The 22,606-nt window shown below is 48.2% G+C and overlaps 1 protein-coding gene across 11 annotated transcripts in view; it reads left to right on the top strand.

The window, feature by feature from the left end:
- Positions 1–22,606, top strand: part of TNXB (tenascin XB) — a 775,055-nt gene that overhangs the window by 669,594 nt on the left and 82,855 nt on the right. For all 11 annotated transcript variants that reach the window (XM_078645877.1, XM_078645868.1, XM_078645870.1 and 8 more), the window contains 2 exons: positions 11–143; positions 7,125–7,276. In XM_078645877.1, coding sequence (XP_078502003.1) covers positions 11–143; positions 7,125–7,276 — 285 coding nt within the window. The remainder of the gene's footprint in view (positions 1–10; positions 144–7,124; positions 7,277–22,606) is intronic.

The following is a 22,606-nucleotide window of genomic DNA, read 5'->3' as shown; positions in this document are numbered from 1 at the left end:
TTATGTCCAGGAGATTCAGCTTGAAGCATCTGCAAATTCTTACACACTAAGTGAACTCATCCCATCTAGCCAGTACCGAGCACGGGTACAAGCCATGAGGGGCAAAGTCAGAACCGCACCCACCAGTACTATGTTTAATACAGGTATGTAAAGCTTCACTAAGCACCAACTAATATCAATAGACCAACACTCAGAAAACCAAACCATCTCATAATTAAAAAAACTCAAAGCCCGCAACACTGACTGGTAACATTATTGGAATCCAAATAGCACCATACGCTGACTGCCAATAAAAAGGAACTCCTCATACCTCCCTACACCAGCAGATAACAATAAGGGAACTACCGAACCTTGCATACCAACTGGTTACAATAACAGAATTCACAGACCTCTCAGAAACAGCTAATAAGGGAATCATTAGATCACTCAACACCAGCAGATAACAATATGGGAGCCATCAAAGCGCTCAACACCAACTGTTAACAATAACGGGATCTTCTGAGCACCTATCAGCTGATACTAAGAGAGTCCCCAGAGCATCCAACACCAGCTAAGAGCAACCAGGTAACCACTACCACACCCAATAACATCCTTTAAGACTTGGCGCCGATTCACAGAATGAACTTAAGACTAAATCCTAAACTTACTACTATTTGGTATTCACAGAATGCACTTACTACTTTCGGGATTCACAGAGTGAACTTACTACTTTCGGGATTCACAGACTAAACTTACTACTTTCGGTATTCACAGAATGGATTTAAGACTACTAACTCTAAGTCCGAAATCGGGGAGTAAATTCCGGCCCGGAGGCGGAGCTTACGGCCCGGAGGCGGAGCTTACGGCCCGGAGGCGGAGCTTACGGCCCGGAGGCGGAGCTTACGGCCTGGAGGTGGAGCTTCCGGCTCGGAGGTGGGGATTTTTGCCATGCTGAAATCTCCAACTCCGGGCCGCAAGCTCCGACTCCGGGCCGGAAGCCCTGCCTCCGGGCCGGAAGCTCCGCCTCTGGGCCGTAAGCTCCGCCTCCAGGCCAGAAGCTCCGCCTCCGGGCCAGAAGCTCCGCCTCCGGGCTGGAATTTACTCCCCGATTTCGGACATAGAGTTAGTAGTCTTAAATCTATTCTGTGAATACCGAAAGTAGTAAGTTTATTCTGTGAATCCCGAAAGTAGTAAGTTCACTCTGTGAATCCCGAAAGTAGTAAGTGCATTCTGTGAATACCAAATAGTAGTAAGTTTAGGATTTAGTCTTAAGTTCATTCTGTGAATCGGGCCCTAAGAGAACAGCCAAGTTCTCAAGAGTGGCTGAAAGCAATAAGGACTGTGGTGCTTCCCAACAAAAGGTGACACTATTAGGCAAACCAACAAAGAGTACCCTACACCAACTGCTAACACTATGGGAATGCCCAGAGCAAATAATACCTGCTAATAATAATAAGAACAGGCTCACCAGAACACAAGATGATAATAATTATGGATTCCACAAAGTACCCACCAGCCTCTGATAACAATAAGGTAACCACCAAAGCATCCAACACTAGCTGGAAACAATAGTGGGATCCCCATACGATACAACTCAAACTCCCTCCCTAGTTCACACAACACCAGCTCATAACATTAACACCAGCTCATAACATTAAGGTAATTTATGTTGGTAAGACAGATTGTAAAGTTATTCACCAGATGGCTACTATGGGAACTGTGGAAAAGTCCCTCACCTGCGGACTGATTAACAGCCGGTCACTAGTCAAGCACTATGCGGAGGCTTGAGGTCTGATTGAAGATCTGAAGCTGGACGTACTGTTTTTAACAGAGACGTGGACTAGTGCTGAGTCGGTGGTGGAAATAGGACTTGCTTGTCCTAATGGATATAAAATCCTTCATAAGCCTAGAGCAGCGGGCAGAGGTGGAGGACTGGGAGTGATTTTTAAGGAGGAGCTGAATCTTGTGTCTCTGATGATAGATGAGGTGGTGGGGACAGAACGTATGGGTTTCTCGTTGCAGGCACCCAGAGGTAGCCTACTCACAGGATTGTTATGCTATAAGCCCCCAGGATGCACTATGCAATACCAAACTCTCTTGGATACTATTACTAACTTAACTTTGGCACACTCCAGAGTGATTATATTAGGAGATTTTTATCTAAGGGAAGACGGGAGTCTTAGCAGCCACTTGAGAGATTTGAGGCACATATGCGCAAATTTTAATCTATCATAACTGGTGGAACATACCACCCATCGGGGGGGGAGGGGTCACACTCTTGATTTATTGTTCGCCAATCAATCTACAACTAAAGTACTAAATATAATACCCCTGACCTGGACTGACCACCATCTAATTCATTTTAATATTAGGCTACCTTGTCCAGAGGACAACACTAGTCATCCAGGGACTTATCGGAGAGGCAGGGAATGGGCAAAATTAGGTAAACCTAGAACCCATGTGACCGCCCCAGATGCTAACCACTTTACTTCCATCGTGACAGTAGAGGAAAATTATAAAATCTATTCCAGCTATATAACCAATATTGTGGACCAGGTAATTCCAATAAAGAAGCTAAAAAACAGGAACAAAATGATGGCTCCCTGATATAATGAAGAACTGAAACAGTTGCGTGTGATCCGCAAGAAGGCAGAGAGGAAGTGGAGAAAGAGCTACCTTGAGGAAGACAAGAAAGACTTGAGATTAGCACAGTTGAAATACAAAGAGCTAATCCTCAAGTCTAAAGCGGATTTCTACGCTACATCTATTACACAAGCGCAGAATGGGACAAAAGCGCTTTTCTAGATTGTTAAGGATCTTTCCTCCCCTACTTGTTTGAGTAATAAAGTGGCAGCATCGCAAAAATTGTGTGATGAGATTGCCTCTCATTTTCAAGACAAGATTGCCAAAATTGTCGGTACACTCCATCTTAGTAATACCGATGATCAAGATAATTCGGATCAAATGCTGGATGAAGACTCACAACAGCTAACGACCTTGGATAATTTTCAGACCCTTACTGATGATGCTTTTATTAGTCTGGCGCACATTGTGTCCTCGGGCTCCCCACTTGACCCCTTCCCCCATAAAATCTGGAAGACATTTGGCCAAGAAACCTCCCACTGGCTGCGGCAGATTTGCAATCAGTCCTTAGAAGAAGGAATTGTCCCGGAGGGCTGGAAGCAAACGGTGGTAACTCCACTGATTAAAAAGCCCTCCCATGACCCGTCAATCTCTGCAAGTTTCAGACCCATCTCACTCCTGCCATATCCGGTTAAAATCCTGGAAAAGGCAGTTAGCTGGACACTATCGTGCTTCCTGGAGGACAACCACTTGCTTGATAGAGACCAATTTGGCTTTCGCTCAGGTCATGAGACTGAGAAGGCTCTGGCCACCATGCTGGACAATCTGCGCATACGAGCCGACAACGGGAATGCTACTGTTCTAGTGCTTCTCGATATGTCGGCCGCATTCAACACGGTGAGCCATTCAATCTTAGTGGAGAGATTGGAGAAGATAGGAGTGAAAGGATGGGCGTTGCAATGGCTGCAGTTCTATCTAGTGGGAAGACAGCAGGTGGTAACCTTGGCACCGTTTTCCTCCAGCAAAGACCGAGGTGGTGTACTGCTCCTCTGTCAGGATGTCTAAACATCTACCATTTGAGTTTAGACTTACTCCTGAGGAAGAACAGCTGACTCCGGTCAGCAAGGTACGCAATTTGGGGGTTCTGATGGATGACAATCATCAGATGAAGTCACAGGCAAATAAGACAGCCAGTGTGTGCTTCTCCCTAATGCGTATGCTACGCCAGATACTCCCACTATTGACAAAAGAGTCGCGCTCCCCGGTAATGAGAAGCACAGTGTTAAACAGGTTGGACTACTGCAATTCCCTGTATTTGGGAGCTCCACAATACATCATTCAGGGATTGCAGAGTCCAATCTGCAGCAGCAAAACTGGTGCTTAACAGGCAGCGGCGATCTTCTACCGCACTGGCCCTGAGAGACTTACATTGGTTGCCTATCCAGGAAAGGGTCCACACACAACCACACACACACACAACCACACACACCTAACCACACCCATACACAATCACACACACACACAACCACACAGACACAAACACACACAACCACACACACACACACACAATCCTACACACAACCACAACCTCACACACAACCACACATACAAACACACACACACAACCACACACACACCACACACAACCATACATACAACCACAACCCCACATACAACCACACACACACAACCACACACACAACCACACCTTCAGTGCACACTTTCACCAGGCACAGACACCACCAGAGGTCAGTGCACGCTTTCACCGGGTGTGAGAAGTTGGCCTGGTATATGATGTTCACTATTCTAGTGAGCACCTTGCACCAGTCTAAACAACCCTTATGGTGATGGTTGTATAGTCAACCTTATAGACCAGCTATCCTAGTGGAAGCATGGACAAAGCAGTCTCAGGCTAAACTCAAGAGGGCATGTGAAGCCAGCGGTTTTACCATATGTAATCCTTTTAATACCAAGTGAAAGGACACCACACAGGTTGTTTATCAAAATATATGTATTTATTACTAACGCAATCCTCTGAACTCTTTATGAGGTCAGAGACACTATCATATAACAAGATACTCAATTATAATACAATAAGTTGCACAAAATACAGTAATGCCCTAGGGGCACTTCGAACCATATACTAAAATAGTGGTATGAGAACCACGTCACGAACAAAGGATAGGTCTAGGGCCTAGGGAATCGCTGGGGCTAAACTGTACTACCAAAGGATATGAAGTAGGAGGCCCACGGGATGCACGTGCATTGTCTTTACATGCACGCAAGTTACCATAGAGTTAGAATGGGAACGAAAGAATTGGAAACTAGTTCTTTTAGGACACTTCCGGATGGACTAGGGAAAAGCTACTTGAAACTAGGACACTAGGATAGTCAATACCCACAGGAGTACCGAAATACTCGCGTTACCTCACCCACTGGAAGCGGGGGCATAGGTCTCAAAGTGTGTCGGGTTTCGTCGCTGATTTCTATGGAGCCTTGGAGAAAGATGCTGCAGGCGACCAGGAGAGAAGTGTCCGGTTGGATCCAAGGGCGGATCGAGGATGAAGAGTACCTGAAAGCAGAAGGGACAGAGTCTGGGTCACTGGCCAGTGACCAGGAAGGAACCAGGTGATGTTTTGAAGCTTGTTTTGCAGCCACGTGGACCAGGAGGTGTCGACGACAACCAGGAGCTGGATACGGACTGTCCCACGAAGGCTCTCGCTGTCGGCAGTGTCGGCTTCCGGATTGGAGTCAACAAGCCTTGGCAACGGCAACCCACACAGGAATCGAAGATAGCTTACGGATCAGACCAGCAAGGTCTGATGGACTTCTCCTTTTCAGGGAAGCAAGGGCCAGTCTGGAGCAACCAGACCAGCGGTGTAAATCAAAAGGTTCGTCGTCACAGAGGCCACTAGCCAACGGCAAGTGACCGGACAGACGCATCAAGCAGGAAAATGCAGAAGGGCCCCACGCAGAACTCGTGGAGTGTGGAGGGCTGATCTTCGGTGCAGTTGGTGCCCGGGGCTGGGGCTTCTCAATCCCCAATGCACAACTTCGAGGGTGCCTCAGAAGTTCCACGGAAAGCAATTCGCTGGCTTTCCAAGATGGCCGGTCCCACGTCTCTCGTCGCCTCCATGGGTCTCAGCTCTGCTGTGACTGTGGATCGGGCTGTTGGAAGTCTGGAAGTCCGGGTCTTGTCAGGCTCTGTTCTCGGGCTCCGGCGGGAACGTCGACAAAGCAAACCGTTGATCGCTTGATGGTGCCTGCTTGCACAGGGTGGTCACTCCTTGACCACAAGGGAGATTCTTCAGTATTCTATCTTCAGGTAGAATGTCGAAGGTCCAGAGTTTCGTTTCAAGTTTCAGTCAGGATAAATCTAAAGTCTTGGGACTCAGCTCCTACCTATATACCAAATTTAGGGGCTGGATTACCTGCTAGGTCCCTCCTATGAGTGATCAGCCAGTTGTGTCAGTTTGGATGGCCAGCTAGGGGTGGCATAAGATATGCTGCAGCCCCTGGTAGGCCTTGGGTGCACCTATGCCCTGGGTACCTATTGTACACTGTACAGGGACTCACAAGAGTGACCCAATATCCAATTAGGTATGTACCTAAGGTACATGGAGTCCATTCTATAGAGAGAGCAGATAGCCTGGGGCCCTGATTAACAGGATCCCAGGCCAACTAAGTCGAAAACCAGCTAAACACAAGGCAAAAAATCTGGGGTAACCATAGGCAGGTATCCACCTTCCTACACCGGGCACAAACACCACCAGCCGTCAGTGCACGCTTCCGCCAGCACACACCACCAGACGTCAGTGCATGCTTTCGCCAGGCACACACTCACTACCAGCCATCAGTGCACCCTTTCACCAGGCACGCACTCACCACCAGCCGTCAGTGCATGCTTCCACCAGTCACACACACCACCAGCTGTCAGTGCACGCTTCCACCAGGCACACACACCACCAGCCGGCAGTGCACTCTTCCACCAGCCATCAGTGCACAATTTCTACAGGCACACACACCACCAGCCATCAGTGCACACATCAATTGTTAACGCATTCACAATTAACTATTGTAGCAATCGCAGTATGGCGCACTTTACTTTTAAATGCATTCAACTAAAGCACAGCATGCCACCATTGCTACAAAAATAAATGCACATATTTTGTCCTACAATTTATAGACTTTTGCTGCAATTGGTGTTGCAATATTTAGCAATGCCAATAGCTCAAACTTAATTAATGCGAGACCTATTGCATTGCAAATGCTTGTTTGTGTATCCTGCTGCTCCGTCTTGTACTGCTCCAGGTGCCACAAGCTGGACCATGTGGAGGTTAAGGAGGAGTTTGTATTGCTTGTAATAGCAGGGGCACTCCTGTTGTCCACTGGATGAATTTAGCGACAGAATAAATTGTGAAAGGTTATTTGGGTTCTAAGAAGTGTATTTATTGCTTTATGTCAATTTTGTGGAAGCCACATTTGTTTTTTCTGCTCAGTCATGCACATATGGAGTTGAAGAACCCTATAGTCATTTGACTGGTTTATTATTCCTGTCACAGCTCGGCTGAGGTATCCTTTCCCCAGGGACTGCGCAGAGGAGAGGTTGAATGGGGCCATCCGCTCACAGCCCATGACAATCTACCTCAAAGGTGACCGTAGCCACCCAATCAAAGTGTTCTGCGATATGGATACAGATGGAGGAGGCTGGATGGTGAGTGCTTACAGACTGGCTTGGGCTTATGTTGTTATAGTGGATATAACACGCATGTGTCACCACAATGTAGCTTCAAAGAGCAAGTTAGAGAGTATGATAGGGGGTGCAAAATTGTATGTCTGTCCCATGCTCATGGGTAGTCCTGGTGAAAAGCCCTATAAAATAGCCGAATTTTCAAATTATTGTGTGCATTCTATGGTAATTTTCTTTCAGTAGCATGGATTTACTGTAATGGCCCTCAAATCTGCACTGGATGAATGTGGATACAAGCAACAGTCAGGCATTAGGGGGGGCGCTAGGTGGCGCACGACCAATATGGCTGCACGCCGGTGAGGCTCCAGTCCTGTCAGCTGTGTACTATCCTTTATGTCCATCCTACCTTGCTTTGAGGAATAACTGACTTCACCATGAGTTAGCTGATGACCTAAGGACTCTGGAGATACCTTTTTCAGGTGGCCGGTCCAGAGTGGAGCTGCGCTTGGGGCTGCCGGCTGGTTGCTGCGTCTCGCTCCTGAGCCTGTGAAGCGGGGGAGTGGCTAAGAAAGTCCGAGGTCGCGGTGGAGAGGCAGCTGCGGGCCGGAGGCGCGGGGTGCAGTGCACTACCCCTGTTGGCCCTCTGCACCGGAGACTGCCCAGTGAGGTGGGTTGCTGCACTGAGAAGCTGGTAGTACCCAGAGACTGGTGGTCGCGGCTTGCGGGAGCGCCGTGCCGCGGACGACTGCTGGAGGGCCTTCGCTGAGGAGAGGGGCAGGAGGGGCCCCGGTGTGCTCCCTGGCGATGAGCGCTTCTGCATCTGCCCCATGGCCAACGGTAGCGCGCTCTCTTGATCTACTTGGTTGATGCGCCTGATATTGGGGACCCTTTCGAAATTCCGGGCTTTAGAGGAGACGGCCGCCATTTTGTGTACCCGTGTGGAGGTTGCCTGGGGCTGCTACTCGGAACCTTCTTGCAACATTAAACGGCTGTGGTCCATGGGGGCTCTCAGCTTGGGCTAGGCCCTTCACCACCTGACCCTACATGCGAGGCGCGCACTGCCCGCGCCCATTTAGCTGCTGGAGCTGGCGCGCACTCTATGATCCTTGAGTGAGGAGGCTTCATGGCGGCTGGCCACATGTAGACTTTGTGGCTTGGCTGTATAATTAGGTCCAGAAGGGCCAGCTTGGATTATTTTAATTGCCTGAGTCCACTTACAGCATCCTCGCTATCATTCAGCTAGGCACCTTGCTTGTTTGGTACGACAGCCCTTGAGAGACTTGGCCTGGAAAATCCCGTGGCCTACTGCTGTTTGCCTTTCCACGCGGGCAAGACCCTACCAGTTCCCTGCTATTCTAATATGCCTGCAGAGCCCGGCGCGTCTTGCCTGTAGCCCTGTGCCTGGTTCTGAGGGAGGCCGAGGGAGAATCTGGCTTGAACCTCTGCTCTACTCTGGTTGGTAATATGGGGCATACCGACGCCAAGCAAACTAAATCCCCTTTGAGGCGCGCAAGTCGCCTCGATCACAATCATCACATCACGAGGACTTGGAGGCCCTGGACGCGTCTGAAGATGACTGTAAGGCCCTCCTACTGGGTATGAAGCAAAGCCTCACATCTATAGATACCAAGATGGACACCATGAACAGGAGGATGAAGGCCATGGTCAACAAGCTGGACCAACATGACGAACGCTTAAAGGAGGCTGAAACCAGAGTGTCAGATCTGGAGGATGGGGCCACTGCGAGCAGGGGGCAACTGTCGCAAATGGCAAAACTGCTCAAAGTTATCGCAGATAAAATCGAGGACTAAGAGGCGCACTCCAGAAGGAATAATGTCCGCGAGCTGGGCCTTGCGAAGTCGACAAATGTGGGCCGCATGGATGACTTCATCGAAAAGTTGCTTGTGGACCTCTTTGGCAGAGAATCTTTCTCTGCCCATCTTATGGTAGAGAGCGCATAGATCCCTGGTGGCCCGGCCTCCCCTGGAAGCGTCGCCAAGACCGGTCAATACTCGCTTTCTTAATTACCGTGATTGGGATACGGTCCTACGCTTGGCCCGTGAACGGAAGCAAGTCCACTATGAAAATACCACCTTGGCATTTTTTCCAGACTTTACACCGTCAGTCCAGGAGACCAGGCGCAAATACACTGTGGTAAAGAAGAAGCTCCAACAGCAAGAAATAGCAAATGCCATGCTCTATCCAGCCAAATTGAAGATCACGCATCATAGTAAACAAAAAAAAATTCAGAACCCGCAGCAAGTTGAAGATTATCTTAAGAAGCGCCGCAAAGATGCAGCTAGAGAAGTGGGAGAGCAGCGGCGCTTGAGATCCCAGTCTCCACTGTCGGACCCGGACTGAATTGCACCATGCACATTGGCACTCCTGAGACTTACACGGACACTCTACTATTAACAAGCTACTGATATTGGTGATGTATAATTATACTTTGTATACTGTGTAACCAGTCCAGCTTGGCAACTTCCCTCCGGCCCGCTGTAACTGACCGCCACTCGCGGTGTAGTAGGTGGGTGTGAGTATGGAGGAAGTGGGCGAGTCGTGGGCCCCTGGCGGCCTCCACATGTGGGCTTACCCCATTTTTTGCTATAGGGGAGGAAAGTTCTTGTAGTACTTTGATGGGCATTGGGTTAGGGTGGGGGTTAATACCCGGCAAGTTGGGTGGAGGGAGGATGTTTTAAACTTGTTGACTTTCCTATGCATAATTATGGTCAACACATCTAGGTCAAGTCCAGTCTTCAACAGTGGAGGAAATGGCAAAAGGCACACGTAGAACTCAAAGCCTTAAGGTAGTGTCATGGAACGTCCGGGGCCTGAACAACCCCAGGAAGAAGAGACAAATACTGGGTTATTTAGACAGACATCCTATTGAGGTGGCCATGTTGCAGGAAACCCCTTTGAACACTGGTTCGGACCCCCAGTTTGCTTCCCGCTGGGCCTCGCACCGCTGTTTCGCATCTTACTCTAATTATTCACAGGGTGTAGCCATATTTTTTAAAAGAGGAGTGCCCTTTGTACTAGGTGGCACTGCGACTGATGGGGGAGGTAGATATTGTCTGATATGGGGGAGACTATATTCGTACGATGTGACCTTTGCCAGTTACTATGGCCCAAATACTGATGATCCCCAAGTTCTCCTCCAATTATGGGACAAAATTCAGGAGGTAGGCACTACTGATGTTATCTGGGGTGGAGACTTCAATACAGCGATGCAGCCCCGCATGGATAGATCCCATGTATCCCCGTCTCATTTCACAGTCACGCAGTGAACACTGCAGGCTCACGTAGCTGACAATTACTTACTGGACTCATGGAGGTACACACACCCGACGATGCAAGATGGCACACAGTACTCTGCAGTCCACTCCTCTTGGGCTAGGTTAGGTTATATATTCATATTTGTGGGAATGTCGCACTGGCTGGGTCGAGTAACTCATCTGGCCCGTACGTATTCCGACCACTCCCCGGTTTTAGTGGACATTCATGCCCCCATACAATATTCTCCATATAGTAACTCGCCTCTCAATCCCTTGCACTTGCAAGATACACTATTTAGGGCAGAGGTAGAACAGGAGATCCAAGATTTTTTTGAGCGCGATACCGCGTCGGTTCTCAGCATTACCACGGTATGGGAGGCATTCAAAGTTACGGTTTGGGGCCTGTGCATAGCTAAAGGAGGGGGTATCCTTAAAACGTTGCGTGGGGATCTCTTAACCTTGGAAACTGAACTTAAAACTTTGGAAAGAGATATAAGCACCTGTGCAGATGACTCTGCACTCAGAGACCACCATGCGCAGCAAACTGACGGAATATGAGGAGGTAGCAGATAGGGAATGTAAATTCAGGGGGAAACCACACATGGCGAGAGTGTATGGTGAAGGAGACAGGCCAGGGAAGGCGTTAGCTGCAGCGATCAGGCCCCCAAGATTCTCCAACTATGTAACAGAGATACAGGATGCTCGGGGTAATGTACACAGGAATCTTCCTGATCAACTGAGCACATTTCGAGACTTTTCTAGTTCATTATACTCATCTCAGAGGGGTACTCCGCTCGCCTTATCTGAATATTTTGAAGACACAGGTATGGTGGTATGACGCCTCATCACACCCTCACAATCGCCACGTTTTCCTCAACTGTAGTGCCCTGGGGCATGGTGCCGATCTTGTTGTCTATACTCGAGCTTGCCAACACAGTTCCCCGCCCTCTTTGGTCCGTAGCGGTAGGCGGGGCCTCCGCTGCCCGAGTTGCGTGCTGTGCGTCTCGGCTTGGCCTCCCACTATAGCCCTGTGCCGCAGCAAGTCGCCTGCTCTAATGGCGCAGTTCCTTCCGTCAAAATCTGTCCATTTCTTCGCCGATTGTTGGAGACATATCAAATGATGTATGACTTGCAATTATTTAGCGCAGTTTCCACGTTTTTAGTGCAGGATGAGGATGATGTTGTCGGGCCCCCGGAGGAGCTCGTTCACCGTGCGGCCATTTCGTTCCGCGGCTAGCTCCGCCCCCCGGTCAACAACCAACTTATGGCCCATTTGGAAGACGCTAGTCTCCTTCATCCCTCACAATCGGGATTCCGGGTTGGCCACACTACGGAAACTGCTCTACTCCGTGCTACGGAAACCCTCAGACAAGGGGCTGATGCGGGACACACCATGGCACTGATTATGTTAGATATCAGTGTTGCTTTCGACACTGTGGCACACTACACCTTACTACAGTGTCTGAACAAGGGTGGTGTCTCGGGTGCGGCCCTAAAGTGATTAAAAGCTTTTCTAACTGGGCGTAGTTTACAGGTCAGGCAGGGTGCACACTACTCCGAAGATATTAAACTTGGCATGGAGTTCCTCAGGGTTCTGCCCTCAATCCTTCCCTGTTCAATTTATACATGTCTCCTTTGGCGGAGATTGTGCAGGCCTTTGGAGTAGATGTAGTTTCATATGCTGACGATACTCAGCTACTGATCTCCCTTTCCCAGGCGCCTACAGTTGCATCATCTAATTTCAGAGCTTGTATGCAGGAGCTTGCCTCCTGGATGGATAAGAACTGCCTGAAATTGAATGGCAGCAAGACGGAGGTGCTGGTGGTGGGAGGCAATAACTCTAGCTGGACCTCGGAATGGTGGCCTCCGAGCCTGGGTCCTACCCCTACCCCATGTACCGTGGCAAAAAATCTGGGGATTTGGGTTGATCCTACTTTCTCATATGATGGACACATCAGACGAGTAGTGGTGAAATGTTTCGGTGTATTAAAAAAACTGCGGGAAACACTGGATCTTCTCCCATTAGGTGCTAGGAAGATGATGATACATGCACTGATTACATCTAGTTGACTATGGGAACATACTCTATCTGGGAGCCACCACTAAGGGCCTTGGGAGACTACAGGTTCTACAGAATGCCGCCGCTCGGTTGGCTCTTATGCAGCCTAGGAGAGCAGCGTCAAAAAGGCACTTGACTCATTGCATTGGCTCCCAGGCAAGAAAAGAGTGATGTTCAAAGCGCTCCTTATCTGTCACCGTATATCGCAAAATGTGGGCCTGGCCTATCTAAGAGACCTTGTTACCAAGTATGTTCCTAGCAGGTCTCTTAGATCCAGCGGGACAGGGCAGTTGGTAATTCCCAAGGTAAAGAAGGCCAAAATGGGAGGTCGTTCCTTCCGGTTTCTGGCTGCTCAGAATTGGAATAGACTTCCTATCAAACTTAGGCTTGAATGCTCTGAAACAAAATTTAGAAAACTGCTAAAACCCCACCCGTTCACTTTCTAACGCAAGGTGGTCCTCTGTTATCGGCTTTCTGTCACCTCCCTCTCACTTAGCGCGGGGACACGCCGAGATGGCGTAACCATGCGCTTTATAAATTTTATTATTATTATTATTATAGACTAAGACGCCCATTTTTCCTAAATAGGAAATTTCCCAAACTGCATTGCAGTAGTACCCTGAGTCCGCTGTAGCACAAGCGTAAAGATCTTGTATTGAAAATGGTCTTTGGCCAACAATACCCTCAGGAATTGTCAATGTTTCGTCGCAGTTAGCATACAGAAAAATAATTCCCAAAGGTCTGCAGCACACATCCAGTCTCCCTGAAGCAGAGGATAGATTTGGTAGATGGCTAACATTCTGAATTCATTCTTTATCCATTTGCTGGATACACTGATGTCGGCAATGGGTCCTAATTTTGAGCATGGGGCCCTTTTTCGAACTAGAAATTACTAGGAATATATTCACTTTCCTTTTCTTGAACATTCTGCACGGTTAGCTTTTACAAATAAAACTAAACCTACTGCTGTAGTTGTTCCTGACGGAAATGATTCAAACTTTTAGCAGAATCAGGCGTTGGAGGAGCTCTGAAGTTTAAAATGTAGCCACTTATACATTTTTTAACGATATCTAGCACCCATCTTTAAGTCGTAATCTTTTACACATCTTGTAAATGTTTCATGATACTTCTCCCTCCCAGACTGACAGACAGAGAGAGAGAAGGAGCGAGTCCCTATCTTCCTGCTGAAGGTTTCTCAGTTGCCACAAAGAGATGGTGATGTTTTCTTTTGGATGGTGGCATGGTTGCTATTCTTCCCCTCTATTGCTGTTACTGCTGAGGCCGCTAATGAGTTTCCATCCTCTGCTGAGAATACCAAAAGATCTGATGCTTGAAGCAATACTTATATTCTTTCTTTCTTCTCAGACCAACAGCTTTCAACACTCTATTTCATTTCAGACTATTGTATTGAAAGAAATGTTGCCAATGCACAGCTGTATACACAAATTCAGCTAGGAGAAACACCAAATTGCCAATCCATGACACTATCTGTGTGTGGCCAAATCGAATGAGTCTGCAGCTGTACCAAATATTTGATTCAAATCTATAATCCTCTCAGCGATTAACTCATTGACATCCTATCTCTTATCTCCTGGAAGGACATCAGAAAATAAGTCTCTACAGGCAGTCCAACTGAGATCTATTATACCTTCCAAGTAGGACAGCTGCGCTTGCAGCTTTTACTGACATAGACATTTACTATACACTTTGTGCCCCACCGAATCCAGGCATTTGGTCTCTCTGTTTGAATACACTGTAAACAAAGGTGCCATAGCATGACCTTTCCTTGCTGCCAAAAGGATGTCAGAATCAAAGGGATGAACAGCTCTGAGGTTTCTGTTGAGGTGGTCTGTAATTCTCAAAAGGCATACTGGAGCTGCCCTAGCCAACTGCCAGAGTCAGGAAAAAGTCCTGAGGTCCTAGTAATAAAGGAAGCAAATGAAAAGAAGTACATTTTTGGTGTAGGGCCATTGGTTTTAATTGAAACAAGTCACATTCAAACTACAAATCCAGCTCTGAAACTAAGCAGAGCTGCAGATACAGATAACATCCCAGCGGGTATCATTACATCAAACAGTGACTAGTGGGCAAATATTTACATATGCTTGTTCCAATGGATAATTAAAACTGACTTACAACCGAACTTGTCAAGAGGTTGTGTGATTAAACCGAATTTCTAAAAAAGGTGATGGAATCTTAGCCACAAATTACAGATTAATAAATGTGTTAACTGTACCAGATAACGTTTTCTCCAAAATCCTTTTGTCTCACCTAGAAGAGTGGGTTTCATATAAAAGTCTTCTTCCCATTTAACATGGGGGGGGGGGGGTTCTGGGAGGCCACTCAACAACCATCCATTGTTTTGCCTTATGGGGCAATTATTTAAAAAGATCTCTTGAACTGAATCAGAGACTGTGCTGTTGCTTTGTTGACTTCCAAACAGCCTTTGATACTGTTGAGAGAGGGAGAAAATAAGAGCATGGGAATAGTCTAGAGGCTTCTTATCCTTCATACAGGCATTGTACAAGCCTGCTGCCATGATCAGGATAGAGTTGGGATATTTGCTCAGGGCATTGTTTAGTGGGTATTCAAAATCTTCCATCCTAAAGAGTTTATCTTTATGAGTTTATATACTTTTAGTTCATTGCTATTGAACATAACTCCACAATAGACATTTGGATTCCAGTTGAGTCCATAACAACTTCAGAAAGTCGTTTTAACAGTCCCCCAGATAATTTCTGGTGTAGGGCCATTGGTTTTAATTGAAACACATCACATTCAAACTACAATTCCAGCTCTGAAACTAAGCAGAGCTGCAGATACAGATAACATCCCCGCGGTTATCATTACGTCAAACAGTGACTAGTGGGCAAATATTTACATATGCTTGTTCCAATGGATATTTAAAACTGACTTATGACCGAACTTGTCAAGAGGCTCTGTGATTAAACCGATTTTTAAAAAAGATGATGGAATCTTAGCCACAAATTACAGATTAATACATTTGTTAACTGTACCAGATAACGTTTTCTCCAAAATCCTTTTGTCTCACCTAGAAGAGTGGGTTTCATATAAAAGTCTTTCCATTTAACATGGGGGGTTCTGGGAAGGCCAATCAACTACAATCCATTGTTTTGCCTTATGGGGCAATTATTTAAAAAGATCTCTGGAACTGAATCAGAGACTGCTGTTGCTTTGTTGATTTCCAAACAGCCTTTTATACTGTTGAGAGAGGGAGAAAATAAGAGCATGGGAATTGTCTAGAGGCTTCTTATCCTTCATACAGGCATTGTACAAATCTGCTGCCATGATCAGGATAGAGTTGGGATATTTGCTCAGGACATTGTTTAGTGGGTATTCAAAATCTTCCATCCTAAAGAGTTCATCTTTATGAGTTTATATACTTTTATTTCATTGCAATTGAAACATAACTCCACAGTAGACATTTGAATTCCAGCTGAGTCCATAACAACTTCAGAAAGTAGTTTTAACAGTCCCCCAGATAATCGACCCCTCCCCGGTTTGATCTAGTTCTATTGATGGCTATAAAGCCATTTAAGTTGATGTTCTCTCCCAACCAAGTTTCATGAATGTTCCAGGTTAATATTTTTAGGATACAAGAGAACTGTGCATTCTACAGATCATCTGCTCCAGAAACTCAATCGTGAACATCCAGATACATTGTCAATAGGGCACAGCGGTTTTTTTTTTTTTAAATGGTAGCTGGCATTGTGCGTGCTTGCAGTGAAACTTGTTTCCTGTAACAATCCTAAGGTTTTCATTTATCAATCAATCGATATTGTGATGATAAGGTTAAGGTAGTTTAGAGCGAACGGTTTTACTTGCAACATAAAATAAGACTAACTCTGTCTATTCTGTCCTCATACCTTATAATTCATCTGAATACTGGATGTAGTTTTTATAACCAGACCGAACGCCATAATCACTTCTTCTGCTTTGTGTATAATATTTACTGTAAAGGGTTCTCTTCCATCCTCGGCTGCCTGAAAACCTAGATCATCTCATGATAGCTCGGATTTGTTTAAAATTCTAGAGCAATTTTGACATATTTAATGGGCATAGTTTGTAAGCTTTTCCCCCCTTGACATTTATGTCGAAGAACAAAATCTGACCTGTTGTTTTGAAAGAAATCCAGTATTTGGTGGAATAAATTAATAATTTGGCTCAATAGATTCAGCAGATTCACTTTTCTGTAACTGTTTGGAATTTGGATTAGTACAGTCTATTAACTGTGCTTTTCGAGAATTAACTTTTTTAAGGAGAGACGATTTGTTAGAAGTATTAACTTTTCCCAGAGTGGGCAATACTGTGGGGCTGCTTGATGTCAATAGGAACTTGCTCTTTATGGGACCATCTAACCGCCTCTTTAATATCTGTGCTTAACTATCATTGGGTAGCGAGAGATGAACTCTGTACTAGCTGTACGTTTAGGGTATACAACGGTAACCACGCATTTTTTACAACGCGGTACCGTTACCACGCTACTTTTACCACGCAAGTCGTTACCACGACTTGCGCTGGGGGGCGCTCCAGGATAGTAAATAGATTAATTTACTATCCAACTCCTTTCCCTAGAGTCCACGGGGACTGGAGTTGGAATAGTAAATTAAAAAATTTACTATCCAGCGCCCCTCCACGCAAGTCGTTGTAACGACTTGCGTGGTAAAAGTAGCGTTGTAACGGTACGCGTTGTAAAAGTACGCGTGGTACCGTCATATATCCTACGTTTAGAGCTGCCTAAATGTCTTTTTCTCATTTGTCGATCTAACCAACAATGTATTTCCCTCAATGGGTCTTATTATTTGTGGAAAAATAAATGTTAACTTCCTTTAGAAAGCTGGTCTGATTTTCTTGGTTACATTTTCCTACGACCAGGGCTTCTAATATTCCCTGCAAAGATTTTTGCATTCACAAAACAACATCAAGTAAAGCTGATGTTGGTGTAGAATTTACATTCACAGAAGAAAACAAAAGACGGGGTTCTGATTCAAGCGGCTCCAGGCAAATGTTCCCTTACAGGCAAAACAACTGGAGTTGGGGTGGTTGGCACACTGATCATAATCTGATATGTCTATTCGTCAGCAGAAGAGTATACAAATGGGGATGATGATAATCTGTGACTTTTCTATAAATCTGTTTAAGTAAATTCAACCACAGAACCTTCAAGGATTTCGCTATATGAAGCAGGTTTGCTAGTTTCTAAAATACTTTTCCTGTTTTTTGCTGAAGTGACATTTAAAACTAAATCAAAATGTTTAGCTACAAAGTTCCGTATTGATTTGGAAAATGGAGAAATATTAGTTAGTAATTTTTCCTCTGAGGTGATTGACTTTTCACCAAATAAGGTTCTACGGGGCATATTATCAAAAAAGGGCGTTACATTATCGCCAATTTTATCGGCAGGAAACTGCCGATAAAGCGGCGATAATGGGCTTGATAATATGCACTATGAATTCCAATCGAAGCCCATAATAGATGTCTTGACATCTAACATCGGCTTCGATTGGAATTGGAATTCGTAATGGCTGAATGACTTCCAGTGCCGAGTTGGGTATGCATCTGTGTTTTGAGGGCATGGATGGAGGGTATAATCCAGAGCAGGGGCAAGGGCACAGGATGGTGAAGGTTCCAAAGACAGTGCGGGTATTCAGAGCTATTGAACTTGCAAAATGCAGTAGCATCAAGGAGATGCGGAAAGTGGTTGAATGTTTGATTTGGGTAATTGAACTGACCAAGCCCTTATCGATATGTAATGGTGTTATCTTCTGCTTTGGATAATTTTGGCAGTAGGGACAAGGATTATAAGCGCCTATGGACATAGCCAATAACAGCCAAGAAAACGTTTGGAGCCACCTCTGACCCTGCTCGCAGGCAGGTCGCTCCCCACGCCGCTGTACAGCCTCGGTGCACTGGTGTTACTTTGCTGCTCATTTGTTCTGCACTGCCTGTTATTTACTACTTAGTTTGCTGACTGCTTGACTGTTTTTGTTTCCTGCTGTTGCCAGCCTGCCTAATTTCTTTTTCCTCTCCTGCCAATGTTTGTTCCCCACTTGCCTTCTGTCCCCCCGACGTCTTTCACCTGCTCTTTCCTGCTCTACTTGCTGCTTCGTCCCTGCGGCCCGACCCCCTGCTCTCCCACTTGCCGCCCCGCTCCCACCTCCCAGCTCCTCCTCCCTCCCAACTCCCCTTTTATGGAGGACACGCAGCGGTGAAAGAAGCAAACTCTGACCCTGCTCGCAGGCAGGTCGCTCCCTACGCCACTGTACAGCCTCGGTGCACTGGTGTTACTTTGCTGCTCATTTGTTCTGCAATGCCTGTTATTTACTACTTAGTTTGCTGACTGCTTGACTGTTTTTGTTTCCTGCTGTTGCCTGCCTAATTTTTTTTCCTCTCCTGCCAATCTTTGTGCCCCACTTGCCCTCTGTTCTCCCCACCATCTTTCACCCGATCTTTCCCGCTCTTCTCACCGCTTCATCCCTTCATCCCTGTGGCCCCGCCCCCCTGCTCTCCCACTCGCCACCCCGCTCCCGCCTCCCAGCTGCTCCAACCTCCCAACTCCCCTCATATGGAGGGCGCGCAGCGGACGTGCGCAGCAGGTGCACCGCTGGCGCACTGAAGTCACAACCTAAGTCAAGCACGTCTGCGCCAGTCCGCGCCTGGACCGCGCCAAATGCCAGAACCCCTGGCCCCCACAACCGCCATTACGCCCGATGCAGCTACAATGCCAGCACCCTCCACGCACTCAACACCGAACGATCACACACCTGCTTCCTGGCCACCCCGAAGCACACCCACGGACCCTCACCTGCCAGAACTGAAGCCTCACCAGCATCTGCCCCGCCAAGCCGGCGACCAGGGAAGAACCCAACTACCTCAGATGCAGCCTCCTCAACACCAGTTCCGCCCACAAACACACCGTTGAACTCTGGGACCTACTCGGCTCTACCTCCCCAGACATAGCCTTCCTGACGGAGACCTGGCTGAACCCCACCATTGCCGTCCCGGAAGGCTACAAAATCACCCTCAGGGACTGCACCAACAGAGTAGGAGGAGGAATCGCCATCATCCACAGGAACACTCTCAGAGTCCCGACCAACACTGACGACACCCTCAGCACCGCCGAACACCTGCACTTCCAGATCCACACCGACCCCAACACCACCCTCAGAGGAACCCTCGTCTACAGACCCCCCGGACCCTGACCACAGTTCAGCGACTCCATCGCTGACTTTGCCAGCACTCACGCCCTCGCCTCCACAGACTACATCCTTCTTGGGGGCCTGAACTTCCACCTCGAGAACAACAACGACTGTAACTCCACCACCCTGATTGACAACCTCGCCAACCTCGGTCTCAGACAACTCATCACAACACCCACCCACTCCGCCCACGTCTCCTTCAACCACACCACCGAACTCCACTGGACCGACCATCGCTGCTTCCACTTCACCTTAAAGAAGCCCACCGCGCACCACAGCACCTAACAGATACCTCGCCGCTGCTGGAGCAAAGTCACCAAAGATCAGCTAACCACCACCGTCGCCCAGAGCCCACCCGCCGACCCCACCGACCCCAGCACCGCCACCCGCAACCTCAGACAGTGGATTGATGACTGCGCCAACATCCTCTCCCCGCTCAGGAAACCCTCCAACAATCACACCAGCAAGAAAGCCAGCTGGTTCACTGAAGACATCCAGGCCTCAATGCAAACCTGCCGAAAATTGGAGAAGAACTGGCTCTGTGAACTTACACCGAACAGCTACGCAGCCCACAAGAATGCCACCCGCAGACACCATCACCTCATCAGATCCACCAAAAGGGCCTCCTTCAAAGACCGCCTAGACAACAACGTACACAACAGCAAAGAGCTCTTCAACATCGTGAAGGAACTCTCCAACCCCACCTCCAACACCAACGACATCCCACCTTCGCAAGACCTGTGCGACTCACTGGCCACCTTCTTCCACCACAAAATCGCAGACATCCACGACAGCTTCAATGCCACAACCGCCCCGACAACCACCAAGACCCCAGCCCCACGACCACCATCTGCACCAACTGCCTGCTCTCCTGGACCAACATCACCGACGACGACACCATCAAGATCATGAACACCATGCACTCCGGATCCCCGTCCGACAAAGCCAGCACAGCCATCGCACCCCATCTCCGGAAAGTCATCACCATCTCCTTCGAGACAGCAACCTTCCCAGAGAGCTGGAAGCAAGCCGAGATCAACGCCCTACTCAAGAAACCCAAGGCGGACCCCCAAGGACCTCAAGAACTTCCGGCCCATCTCCCTGCTCCCGTTCTCGGCGAAAGTCATCGAGAAGACCATAAACAAACAACTGACCCGCTACCTCGAGGAGAACAGCATCCTGGACCCTTCCCAGTCCGGGTTCCACAGCAACCACAGCGCCGAAACTGCCCTCATTGCCGCCACCGATGACATCAGACAACAGAGAAACAGCGGCCCTCATCCTTCTGGACCTGTTTGCCGCCTTCGACATGGTCTGCCACCGCACACTACAAACACGCCTCCACGACACCGGGACCCAAGAGAAGGCCCTGGACTGGACCACCTCCTTTCTCTCCGGCAGACCACGCCTTCCCCCCTTCCGCTCCAAAGCCACCGAGATCATCTGCGGCGTACCCCAGGGCTCATCCCTCAACCCAACGCTGTTCAACATCTACATGGCACCTCTCGCCCACATCGCCCGGCTGCACGACCTCAACATCATCTCCTATGCCGATGACACCCAGCTGATCCTCACCCTCACCAAGGACCCCCACACCGCCAAAACCAACCTCCACTAAGGAATGAAGGCCGTCGCTAAATGGATGAGGAACAGCCGACTGAAGCTGAACTCGGACAAGACGGAGGTCCTCATACTCGGATCCTCCCCCTCTGCCTGGGACGACTCCTGGTGGCCGACCGCACTGGGAACAGCTCCAACACCCACCGACCATGCACGCCACCTAGGGGACCACGACTCCACCCTCTCCATGACTAAACAGGTCAACGCCGTCTCTTCCTCCTGCTTCAACACCCTCCACATGCTCCGCAGGATCTACAAGGGGATCCCTACCGAAACGAGAAGAACGGTCACCCAGGCCCTCGTCAGCAGCAGATTGGACTATGGAAACGCCCTCTACGCAGGAGCCCCGGCCAAACTCCTGAGACGGCTGCAACGCATCCACAACGCCTTTGCACGCCTGATCCTCGACAGCCCTCTCGCCGCAGCCACATCACTCCCCACCTGAGAGACCTGCACTGGCTCCCCGTCAACAAGAGGATAACCTTCTAGCTCCTCACCCGGGCACACAAGGCACTCTACAACACCGGACCAACATACCTCAACAGACGACTCAGCTTCCACACTCCCACCCACCAGCTCTGCTCCGCCGACCTCACCCTCGCCACAGTCCCCCTCATCCGAAGAGCGACCTCCGGCGGCAGATCTTTCTCCAACATCACCGCCAAGACCTGGAACACCCTCCCCACCCACCTACGGCAGACCCAAGACCTACTGACCTTCAGAAGACTCCTCAAGACCTGGCTTTTCGAGCAGTAGCAGCATTCCCCACCCCCCAGCACCTGAGACCCTCAAGGGTAAATAGGGCGCCTTACAAATGATATAATTGATTGATTGATTGATTGGATATAGCCTTAAGAGCCTGCCATAGCAAGCTCTACCAGCCATTAAAGGCTCCCTTCAGTGTTAAAGGCCCGAGCCAAAGGCGAGGTCCTTTCACTCGGGAGTGGGACTTTAATGACTGGAAGAGCCCGCTACAGAGATCTGAAAGGCTATTTGAACATTTCGCCCCTAGAGGGCACAATGTTCTAATTTGTAAAATAAAGGCCTCATGGAGCCCAAGGGGATTGAAGTACCCTCGAACTCCGTGAGGCCTATGTTTACAACAATAGCTGTTGCAGTGAACAAACATTTGAATGTTGGAGCTCAGGGCTTCTACCAGCTATTAGAAGCCCTGAGCACT

The sequence above is a fragment of the Lissotriton helveticus genome, chromosome 5_1 (assembly GCF_964261635.1).
Source record: "Lissotriton helveticus chromosome 5_1, aLisHel1.1, whole genome shotgun sequence".
In the NCBI taxonomy this organism is placed as follows: domain Eukaryota; kingdom Metazoa; phylum Chordata; class Amphibia; order Caudata; family Salamandridae; genus Lissotriton; species Lissotriton helveticus.
Note: the sequence above shows the minus strand (reverse complement) of the source record. Positions and strands in the feature narration are given on the sequence as shown.